The sequence below is a fragment of the Orcinus orca genome, chromosome 20 (genome assembly GCF_937001465.1).
Source record: "Orcinus orca chromosome 20, mOrcOrc1.1, whole genome shotgun sequence".
In the NCBI taxonomy this organism is placed as follows: domain Eukaryota; kingdom Metazoa; phylum Chordata; class Mammalia; order Artiodactyla; family Delphinidae; genus Orcinus; species Orcinus orca.
In genome coordinates this window covers 51,914,216-51,925,497 of record NC_064578.1, presented here as the reverse complement: position 1 = coordinate 51,925,497, position 11,282 = coordinate 51,914,216, and the positions used below count along the sequence as shown (strand labels likewise).

General features: G+C 46.3%; 1 protein-coding gene across 4 annotated transcripts; it reads right to left on the bottom strand.

Annotated features, from left to right (window-relative positions):
• Positions 1-6,511: 6,511 nt before the first annotated feature.
• DKKL1 (dickkopf like acrosomal protein 1) lies at positions 6,512-10,383 on the bottom strand. 4 transcript variants are annotated; one of them, XM_033430491.2, is made up of 5 exons: positions 10,203-10,344; positions 9,740-9,831; positions 9,171-9,317; positions 8,957-9,049; positions 6,512-6,911 (listed from the first exon to the last, which is right to left on the bottom strand). In XM_033430491.2, exons 3-5 carry the CDS (start codon positions 9,300-9,302, stop codon positions 6,600-6,602), a joined length of 537 nt encoding a protein of 178 aa, XP_033286382.1. In that variant the 5' UTR covers positions 9,303-9,317; positions 9,740-9,831; positions 10,203-10,344; the 3' UTR covers positions 6,512-6,599. The 4 variants fall into 4 exon arrangements, with proteins under 4 accessions (XP_033286382.1, XP_012388989.1, XP_033286381.1 ...); XM_012533535.3 differs by having other exon boundaries at positions 9,740-9,914; positions 10,203-10,343; XM_033430490.2 differs by lacking the exon at positions 9,740-9,831 and having other exon boundaries at positions 10,203-10,383.
• Between the last annotated feature and the right edge of the window lie 899 nt (positions 10,384-11,282).

Genomic DNA, 11,282 nt, shown 5'->3' with positions numbered 1-11,282 from the left:
GAGTGATGATAAGGCTGGAGTCAGACATTCTTGGGTTTGAATTTTGGCTCCATCACTTCCTACCTGTAACCTTGGCACAATGGCTTACCCTCTCTGAGCCTCAGTTTTCCTCCCAGAAATGGAGATAATAATTGCTTCTTAGGTCACCTTGAGGACTTAAGGTGGTAATCCTTGTTAATTGATAGTTATTATTTTGGCTATTAGGTGGCAGCTTGTTATAAGACCTGGGAAAGAACCTGTTTCACAGGTGATGTGGTGAATGGTTAACAGTGTGAGATAGGGAATCAGACAAACCTAGTGCCATTGCTCTGTGACTTTGGCAAGTGATTTCACCTCTCTGAACCTCAGCTTCTTCCCTAAAATGGGAACAAGTAATATCTACCCTATGGGGTCTTATGAGAGTTCAATAAGAATGTTTGCCTAGGGTTTTCTTAGCCCTGGCTGGTAAGTGTTGGCCATTGTTAACTTTATTAGTATAATTTCATTCTTTCATTTTATTCCTTCAGTATTTCTTGTTTTTTTTCCTTTTTTTGAGGAAAATAATTCTGTAAAACCTAAAATAATTTAAAAACCATTTTATAGTGTAGTTATACATAAAGTGCTAAATCTTAAGTTATGCCTCAATTAAATTTTTATAGAGTAATACGTTAATGAAACCATCCATATAAAAAAAGAGTATTGCCTGCAGCCCAGAAATCTTCACACTTCCTCTTAATCATTACCCTCCAAAGGTAACCACCTTGAATTATGTCCTCTTTTGCTCAGCGTTATATTTATAGAATTCATCATGTAGCAGTAGGTCATTTATTTCACTGCTGTGTAATATTCCATTGTACGAATACGCCACGACTGAATCATTTTACTCTCGATGGACATTGGGTTGTTTCTGCTTTTTGGCAATTAAGTATACTGTTACTATGAATTATTTATCCAGATTTTCTTTAATTACTCTCAGTAATGTCAGAGATCTAGCAAATCTTTTGTTAGGTTTATTCCTAGGTATTTTGTTTGTTTTGCTAATGCAAATCATATTTTTAAAAATTGCATTAAAAATCTTTTTGTTCCTAATGTTTAGGAATATAATTGATTAGGGTATATTAATCTTATACACAGTAAAGGGTAGCAGAATATGCCACCCCAAAATATCCAACTGTGGCATAAGGATCATTTTGAACTGAACACAATTGAGAAGAAGCAGATACAAGAAAAGCTCTCTGCCCTTACCTATTTGCCTAAAAGCTGGATATAAATTTGTTTTGTTTGTTTGTCTTTTGACTGCACCATGTGGCTTGCGGGATCTTAGTTCCCTGACGAGGGATGGAACCCATGTCCCCTGCAGTGGAAGGTTGGAGTCCTAACCACTGGACCACCAGGGAATCCCCATGGATATAAATTTGTAAAGGTGTTCCCTCTCCCCTCTCTACCAGGAAGGACAAAAGTTAATAACTCTAGACCCTTGTCCACCCAGACACAGCACCAGCAGTCTCCCCAAGGGTACCCCCTCCCTTGTTGCTAACAGCATAGATTACTTTTGCTTGTTTTCATACTCCATATAAGTGGAACCATATAGTATATACTCTTTTGTGATCTGGTTCTTCTGCTCAATTGTTGTGAAATTCAGCTATACAGTTGCATATAGTTGTAGATCAGGAAATCTTTGCCTTTATTGGGAGTATTTAGTTCCAGTTACTTAAAAAAAAAACCGTTCATTTTGAAAAACCTCAAATATATACAACGTGAGCAGAACAAAGCCCCATGTATCCAACACCCAGCTTTAACAATGGTCAACATTCTGCCATTCTCTTATTTATACCTGTACCCTCATCCCACTTTATATTGTTATTTATTTTTTTTAACATTTCTTATTTTCAGGTAAACTTTACATGTGTTAAAATGCATGAGTCTTAACGGAACAATTCTGATAAAGTTCCATTTAGTTTTTTTTTTTTTTTTTTTTGCGGTACGTGGGCCTCTCACTGTTGTGGCCTCTCCCGTTGTGGAGCACAGGCTTCAGATGCACAGGCTCAGCGGCCATGGCTCACGGGCCTAGCTGCTCCGCGGCATGTGAGATCTTCCCGGACCGGGGCACGAACCCACGTCCCCTGCATCAGCAGGCGGACTCTCAACCACTGCGCCACCAGGGAAGCCCTCCATTTAGTTTTAATGTAATACTGATATTTTTCTTTAGATCTACCATTTTGCTATTTGTTTTATATTTCCCCCATCTAATCTGTTCTGTGTATTCTTTTCTTTTCTGGCTTTCTTTTATATTAGTCAAGTTTTTTGTTTTTTTTCTCTTCTGTTATGTTTTATTCTTCTTCTTCTGTTATGTTTATGGTTATGTTCTTTTATTCTTTTTTTGGTGGTTTTCCTAGAGACTACCATAGGCATCCTTGGCTTATTAGAGTTCTACTTTAAATTAGTACTTTTATCATTTCTTGGACTACGTGAGCACCTAACAACACTTTAATTCCATTTAGCTTCTCCTGCCTGTTGTCTTGCATTTTATTTATTTAATTAATTTATTTACTTTGGCCACACTGAGCAGCTTGTGGGAACTTTTTTTTTTTTTTTTTTGCGGTATGCGGGCCTCTCACTGTTGTGGCCTCTCCCGTTGCGGAGCACAGGCTCCGGACGTGCAGCCTCAGTGGCCATGGCTCACGGGCCCAGCCGCTCCGCGGCATGTGGGATCTTCCCGGGCCGGGGCACGAACCCGTGTCCCCTGCATCGGCAGGCGGACTCTCAACCACTGCGCCACCAGGGAAGCCCAGCTTGTGGGATCTTAGTTCCCCGACAGGGGATTGAACCCGGGCCCTTGGCAGTGAGCGCACCGAGTCCTAACCACAGGAATTCCCTGTCGTTCATTTTAATTCTGCATATATTTTAAATTCCACAAGATATTATTGTTATTGTTTTAAGCAGTCAGTATTCATTTAGATTTGGCACATACTTACCTCAGGGTTCTTTATATCTCCCCTCATTACCAAACTTTCATCTGGAGGCATTTCCTCCTACCTGACAAACTCTAGCATTTCTTTTTGTGCAGGACTGCTGCTGATAAATGTTTCGTTTCAGTTTGTCTGAAAAAAATGTCTTTATTTTCCCATTACTTTTTTTTTTTTTTGGCTGCATTGTGTCCTAGTTGTGGCGTGCGGGCTCTCTCATTGAGGCGTGCGAGCTCAGTAGTTGTGATGCGTGGGCTTAGCTGCCCTGGAGCGTGTGGGAACCTAGTTCCCCGACCAGGGATTGAACCCGTGTTGCCTGCATTGGAAGGTGGATTCTTTACCACTGGACCACCGAGGAAGTCCCTTTGCCATTACTTTTGAAGGATGTTTTCACTGGGTATGATATTCTAGATTGACGATGGCTTTCTTTCAGCCTTTTGACTGTGTCATTGAATTGTTTTCTGACTTCCATTTTTTTTTCCTATTTACAAGTCAGCTGTCTGTCTTATTTCCTCTTTGAAGTAAAGTGTCCTTTTCCTTTGGCTGCTTTCAAGATTTGTTGTTGTTTTAGGTTTTCATAGGTTTTAATGTGATATGCCTAAGTGTGGTTTCTTTGTGTTTATTCTGCTTGGGGTTCCTAAAGCTTGAATCTGTGAGTTGATGTCTCGTCAACTTTGTAAAATTCTTGGCTAGTGTCTCTTCAAATGTTGCTTAGTACTCTTTCTCTTTTCTCTCTACTTCTAGGACTTCAGCATATGTTTGAAAGGCTTTTTCACCATGACCAGTATGTCTCATATGTCTTTTGTATATTTTCCATCCTTTTTCACTGATTCAGTCTGGCTATTTCTGCTGACCTGTTTCCCACTGTGTCTAATCTGCTGTAAAACCCATCTGCTGAATTTTAAATTTATTTATAAGTTCTAAAATTTACACTGGATTCCATCTCCTCCCCCCCACTTTTTAGGTTCTGGTTCTCTGATGAAATTCTCCATCTTTTCATCTATTTTTTTGAGCATATTAATCATAGTTCCCTTAAGGTCTGTGTCTGATAATGCCAGTATCTGGATCACCTATGGATGCATACTTCTATTGATCTACAGACAGGGAAACATCGATTTCCCCAGATGCCAGGTGTGGTTAAGGTTATGGAATCCCCATGGACTGCTAGAGGGAGTAGACTTGTCAGAACATTTTACCTAATCAAAATAGGTAGATGCATCCCCTACAACCCAGCAATTCTTTTCTGGTTATAGCTCCCCAGATCCCTCCTGCCCTCCTTCTGGACCACAGGGGGACATATATACTAATGTTTATTGTAGCATTATTTGTAATGGTGAGAAGTCAGAAGCAATTCAGTTGTGCATCACTGAGAGTGTGGAAAGGTTACATGTGGTGAAGACTGACCATGGAATTTATTCAGTGGATTGGATGGATATTGGATGTACCAATGCAATATGGAGGAGTCTTAAAGAAGGTGCTAAAAAAAAAAAAGCCCCATAAGAATGACATGTGTAATACCACCTATGGAAATTACAAATACATGCATAAAAAGGAATGATCATATTTAGCAAGAATAGGTACTGTTAGAAGCTGATGTGTGTCCTCCCAAAAATTCATATGTTGAAGCCCTACCCACTGGTACTTCAGAATACAATCATATTTGGAGACAGATCTTCAAAGAGATTATTAAATTAAGATGAGGTCTCTAAGATGGACCCTAATCCAGTATGACTGATGTCCTTACAAGAGGAGGAAATTTGGACGCAGACATGTGCGTGCATGAGAAAAGACCACGTGAAGACACAAAGAAAAGATGGCCATCTGTAAATCAGGGAGAGAGGCCTCAGAAGACACCTAACTGGCCGACACCTTGATCTCAGACTTCTACCTCCAGAACTGTGAGAAAATAAAATTCTGTTGTTTAAGTCACCCAGTCTGTGGTTTTTCTTATGGCGGTCCTAGCCGACTAATACACTTACCAAAAACACAAGAAATAGTGTCAATGGTGGGAAAGTGAATGGGACTGGGGGTGTGGGGAGAGAAGGTGTGGAAAGGCCAGTCAAGTTCTGATATTCTCCATGAGGACATATTGATGCTTATTTGGAATAATCAAAAACCTATTTTTTTCAAAAGGAAGTTCTCTTTTATTTATGCCCACACATTGCTAGTTTCCTGAATGTGCTGAGTCTCTCTGTGGGGTGATCCAACCCTGAACCTGGGCTTCGAGGGAGAAAGTGCATGTTGTGTCTGCAACCCTACAAGACGCAGCACCATAAAGACCCTCATGTGCCTTCTCAATTTTTTTTTTTTGCCCACACAGCATGGCGTACGGGATCCTAGTTCCCCAATGAGGGATCGAACCTGTGTCCCCTGCAGTGGAAGTGTGGAGTCCTAACCACTGGACTGCCAGGGAACTCCGTCAATGGTGGGTCTTGAGAGAGGGGTTTTGGAGGGAATAGGGGGTGCTCTGGGGATGGGGGATGGGGGCACAGTGGCAGGGCACCCAAGACAGGGTCTCTGAGCTTCCAGATCTGGCTGAGGCAGCAGGCCTGGCTTGCAGAGTTAGAGTCTGAGGTGACGCTCATGGAGGGACAGACAGAGGGACAAAGGGAGAGAGACACAGAGCAATTCGAAATGGAGTCAGCATGTAAATTGAGTGTCAGGGAATGAAAAGACAAAGATGAGAGAGTGGAGACAGGTGGATGTAACAGAGATGGGGCTGGAAACACAGACTTGGGGGCTGGAGGTGACAGGGTCTGGACAGAATAATGGCCCCCCAAAGATGGCCCCTCTCTAATTCATGGAACCTGTTTAATATGTTGTCCAGGTGGGCTCAATCCAATCCCATGAGCCCTTCAAGGCAGAGGACTCTCTCCTGCTGGAAGAGGAAGAGGAACACATAAGGGAGATGGGGCAGAAGGGAAATACAGAGAGATTCCACGCGTGAGATTTGAAGTATGGGATCCACATGCAAAAACCGGAGAGAGACCTCTAGGAACTAAGTGTGGGTGGCCCAGGTGACAGCCAGCAAGGAAGCAGGGACCTCAGATCAACCCCAAGGGACTTGATTGTGCCAACAACCTGAATGATCTTCGAAGCAGAGCTGTCCCAGAGCCTCCAGGTAAGAACCCCGCTGGCTAACACCTTGATGTTGCCCTTGTGATACCTGCACAGAGGACCAGCCCAGCCATCCTGACCTGTAGACCAGTGAGAGGATACATTTGTGTTGTTTTAAGTTGCTACATTAGTGGTCATTTTTTGCAGCAGTAACAGGAAACTAATGCAAGGGCAGAGTGGACAGACAGGACTGGAGTGAAAGAGCTGGGAGCTGGAGGGCAGACAGAGCTGGAGGTGACAGGGATGGGGACTGAGGATACTGATGGGGCTGGAGGTCACAGAGTTGCTCAGTCAGAAGACAGATGGCGTCTGAATCAGAAAACAACACAGAGACATTGGCAGGAACTAACATCTCAGCCAGATGTCATGCTGAAGGATAAGGTTGGGGGGACTTGCCATGGCTTGGCTGGCTGAGGCCTGAGGACAGATCTCCAAAGAAGACAGTGCTGCTGGATGTAAGAAAAAGTTTAATTTCCATATGGTGCCTGGGGTGGGGTCTGGTGGGGGGGTACATGCAGGTGTTCCCCAGTCCCCCCACTATAACTGCTGGGAGGGCCTGAGGATATACAGGAAGTGGGTCTTGCGGGCAGGCAGCCTGGCATGAGAGGAGCTCTGGGTCCCCTGTTCGAGGACGTCCTCACGGGTCCCCTCTCGGAGCCCATCCCGGATGGCCTGCAGGCGGTGTTGCTTCTCACTGAGCCAGTGGTCGCTCTCCTGGGCATCCTGGTGGGACCTCCGCCGTGGCAGCTTCATGATCCAGAAGACCATTCGGGGGTGGGGTTCCGGGTGGAAGCTGTCCATGGCCTTTGGGACAGGCACCAGGGCCTCCTTCTCCTCTATCTTGGGTACCTGGTGAAGAGGGACAAGGAGACCCTCTCAAACTCCAAGTGACAGCCTCAAGATGCTCCCCTGGCATACTCAACCCACTTTGCCACCTATGGAGTGCTTTGGGAATTAAAAGCTCACCCTGCAGTTTACAAAACACTCGGGTTTATAAGCGCTTTAGAATTAAAAATACTCTGAGGTTTATAGAATACTCTGGGTTTGAAAACACATTTTGGAGGTTTCAGAAGCACTTTAGGATTAAGCATTCCCCGGGGTTTAGAAAGCAGTTTGAAATGTACAAAGCACTTTAGGATTAAAGAATCATGATTACAGTTGCAACATGTGATCCTTGACTGAATCCTGGATCAAACATCAATCACATCAGCTCTTGTGGACAGCTTTTGGTCCAGTAGGGACATTTCAATGTCTGTTCGGTCCTTGCTACTCGAAGTGAGGGTTGTGGACCAGCAGCGTCAGCATCACTTGGGAGCTTGTTAGACATGCAAATGAGCGGGCCCTACCCCATCCAGACCTATTGAATCAGAGTCTACATTTCAGTACGTTGAGGTTTGGGAAGCCCCATAGGAGACGGTTACAGGTTGAATTGTGTCTCCTCCACTCTCCAATTCATATGTTGAGGTCCATTCGGACCCTAGTAGCTGAGAATGTAATCTCGTTTGGAAATAGGGTCACTATGTAGTTTTCATTAGTTAAGATGAGGTCATTAGAGTGGGCTCTAATCTGACTGGTGTTCTTATGCAAAGGGGAAATCTGGACATAGAAATGCACATAGGGAGAACCCCATGCAAAGATGAAGGCAGAGATGGGGATGATGCCTCAACCTGCCAAGGAATGCTAAAGAATTGTCAGCAAACCACCAGAAGCTAGGGAAGAGGAATGGAACAGATTCTCCCCAACAGCCCTCTGAAGGAACCAACCCTGCTGACACCTTGATCTTGGACATCTAGGCTCCAGAACTGTGAGACAATACATGTCTGTTGTTTAAGCCACCCAATCTGTGGGACTTTGTTACGGCAGCCCTAGCAAACTAATACAGAGATAATAGTCTGATTTCTTGGGTGTAAAAATGGGACTACGGTAACACACAAGCGAATGCATTATTCTTAGGAGATATCTGCTGAAGGATTTAGGGGTGAAGTATCATGATGTCAATAATTTACTGTCATATGGTTCAAAAATAAAAAAGTAAAAAGAAAGTCAGTATGGTAAAATGTTAACAAGTGGTGAAACTAGGCCAGTGGTTTTCAACCCAAGTCTGGAGACATTTTTGGTTGTCACAACTGGAGGGGGTGTGGGTGCTACTTCCGTCTAGTGGGTAGAGGCAGGGATGCTGCTAAACATCGTATAGGGCACGGGACAGCCCCCTACAACAAAAAATTATCCAGCCCCAAATGCCAATGGTGCTGATGTTGAGAAACCCTGCTCTGTGGAAAAGTGGATACAGGTTTATGGTACTATTGTTTTTGCAACTTTTCTGTAGATTTGAAATCTTTAAAATAAAAAACTGGGAGTGTGTGTGGGAGAACCATGTGGGTTTGCCCAGCACTTGAGTGTTCTTACAACATTTTAGGATCAAAAAATAAGCACTTTGTGATTAGAATCACTCTTAGAGGTTTACGAAGGTGAGATACACAGAGCATTTGGGGTTCATAAAGTACTTAGGAATTATTAAAAATCACATTTTGATGTTTACAAGGGAGAGATTTACCAAGCACTTTGGGATAGATTAAAAAGTCCTTGGAGGTTTGCAGAGCACTTTGAGATCAAAACACACTTTGAGGTTTACGAGGGTGAATCTTACCAAACACTTGGAATGAAAAGCACTGTCTGGCTTACAAAACCCTCTGGGGTTTGAAGCAAGCAAGGATGTACTCTGAGGTTGTAAACCTCATTTCTGAGAGCTGGTTAGTCCCTTTTGACAGATGATAAAACTGAGGCCCAGAGAGAGGGTGTCCAGCACAGAGGGAGTGGGAGAGTCAATTCATCTTTTCCTCCTAAACTACAGAAAGTGTTTGGGCTTGGATACTTTGCTGGGGGCATGTCCTAACCTTCCAGTCACCCTGTAAGCTCCCCTCTCCTGGCTCGATGGATGCCACCACCTTCTCAGAGATCAGCACCTCTCCTGTGTTGTTGTTGGTCACCTGTGAGGACCCAAAGAAGAGTAAGAAAAAACTTCTTTCCTCCTATGCCCTCCTCCCTGACAGACACTGCAGCATGAGGGATCTTAGGGAGACTCCAGGAGGGACTTCCTGGCATAGGCACCTTGTCAATCTGGAGGTGGCTGGAGAGAGTTTTGTTTCCCAGCCTGTGCTTCTGGTTCTCTTCTTGGTGGTAGTTCCTAGGGAGGCCCCGGAAGTCCATAGGAGCAGAGAAGAAGCTGTCCATGCTCCGCATCAGGTCATCCTGGGGCTGGGGGAGGAATTGGTGAGCTGCTGGACCTCCGGACTCCCCAGGACATCTTGGCAGGATCCTTGGCAGGATCCCCTTCTCTCTCCATCCTCTGACCCTTAGGGCCTAACCAGGTCACCTCCTTTCCCCATCTGTCCCATTACTTTCCTATTCCTGCCTCCATCGGTCTTCTGTCTCTCTGTCCCCATCCCTCTCTCCGCCTGTCTGTCTGTCTCTCTGCCTGTCTCCCTCCCTCTCTTCCTATCTCTCGGTCTCCCTGTTGCACGCTCTCTCTGTCCCTTGACTCCTCTTTCTATCTTTCTATCTGGCCGCGACCCGTCTCCCACTCTGTCTCCCTGAACCCCTTCCATCCCTCAGTCACCATCTGCCCCTGTCCCTCTTCTCTGTACCTCTTCTTTTCCCCAACACACGGCAGCGCTTACTTTCAGGAAAAGCCGGGTGAAGGCTTGGAGTAGACTCTGGAGACCTAGAAAACCCGAGGAGCTCTCCTGGGCGTCACCATCGCGGATCGGGGCTGCAGTGGAGGGGGGCACCGAGGCAGAGGGGAGCAGCAACAACAGGACTAGCGGGTGCCACATTGCGGGGCGGGCCGGGAGGCTATGGCAAGGGCAGGGGTCAGAGCACCCCCGCCCCCCCATAAAGGCTCCGTCCCCTAAGTGCCCACACCCCCACGCTAGACAACAACTCCTTCCTATCCCTGGCCCAGGAACTCCGCACACCCCGCCCATTCCCCCCCCCCCGCCCCTTATCTTCTGCTCCAACCTCCTCCATTGTGTCAGGCCCCTCCCCTCCCCTCAGGCCCGTCTCTTCTGGGCTCTGCCTCACACAACAGATCTCGTTTCTCTTCTTCGCCCACATTCGTATTCAGACCTCGCTCCTCCTCACCTTCTCCCACGCCCTGCCCCTTCTTCTGGGACCCGCCTTTATACTAGACCACAGCCTGGTCACCGGACTCTCAGTCTCTGGCCGTCCACGGACTGTTAAATCCAAACAGTTCGGATCTCGAGCCCAGGCCGGATACCTGGAGCGCTGAATGAGCTCCTCGAGGCCTAGACTCGCCTCTATTGTCTGACCACGCCCCCATTTGCTGACCTCACCCATGAGCCCAGCCCTCTATTGGACAGTCACGCCCTTAAGGGAAGGGCCACGCCCCTTGAGCCAGAGCCGGGCGTTGATTTCAAGTTCACACCCCCATAGTCAGACCACGCTCCTGTCGGTTGACCTCGGCACTGGAGACCCAGTGTTGCCCCTGTTCTCTGATCGTGGCCATCGTGCCGGAGTCACTGCAATCGCAGGTGGCCCCGCCCCTGTCTTAGAGCCACGCCCCCGCACCTAGGCCACACCTCTGTGCCCCAGATCTTGCCCCTAGCGCCCTCAGTTCCATTCCTAGGCTCTCTCTGCTCATGAAATACCCGCGTCCGAGCAGTCCTTCTGATTATCCCACTGCTTAGTTTTGTATCTATCTCTGAGAGTTTCTCCGTGTCCTTTTTCGTCTTCTCCAGGTTTGAAACGATTAATACGCTCAATAGAGTGCAATGTAGGGACGCTGAACCCCGAGCCCTCTTCGGTTCCACTAAAAAGCTCCGCCCTCTCAAGAAACCCTAAATCCAGTCCTCTGTACCACCTTACAAGGAACCCGGGATCCGGGCTCCCTTTTTCCTCAGGACCCCAGAGTCTGGACCCCAGCCCCTCTTGTCTCTTGAGTTTGAACACTCAACTCCTCATCTTTAAGGGACCCTTCATCTTTAAGGGGTATAATTACGGGACCCTCATCTTTTTCCTCAGGCACCGAGGCTCTCCCTGGGTCCTGGGAGAGCTGCCACCTCTAGTCCACTAGTGCGTGTGGATGCGGGAGTCTCCACCTTGGTGAACCTCCAATAAACTCCTAGTCGTCTTGCCCACGACCCTTAACTCTGATGAGGTCACAAGGAAACCAATCAATCAAAAGAAATCAGTGGAAGTCAA

Coding starts and splice junctions, on each gene's coding strand:
- DKKL1 (XM_012533535.3), bottom strand. CDS start 9,895: ATGTGGCACCCGCTAGTCCTGTTGTTGCTGCTCCCCTCTGCCTCGGTG. Junction 9,318..9,739: donor TCACCCGGCTTTTCCTGAAA/GTAAGCGCTGCC, acceptor TTCCTCCCCCAG/CCCCAGGATGACCTGATGCG. Junction 9,050..9,170: donor GCCACCTCCAGATTGACAAG/GTGCCTATGCCA, acceptor GGGTCCTCACAG/GTGACCAACAACAACACAGG.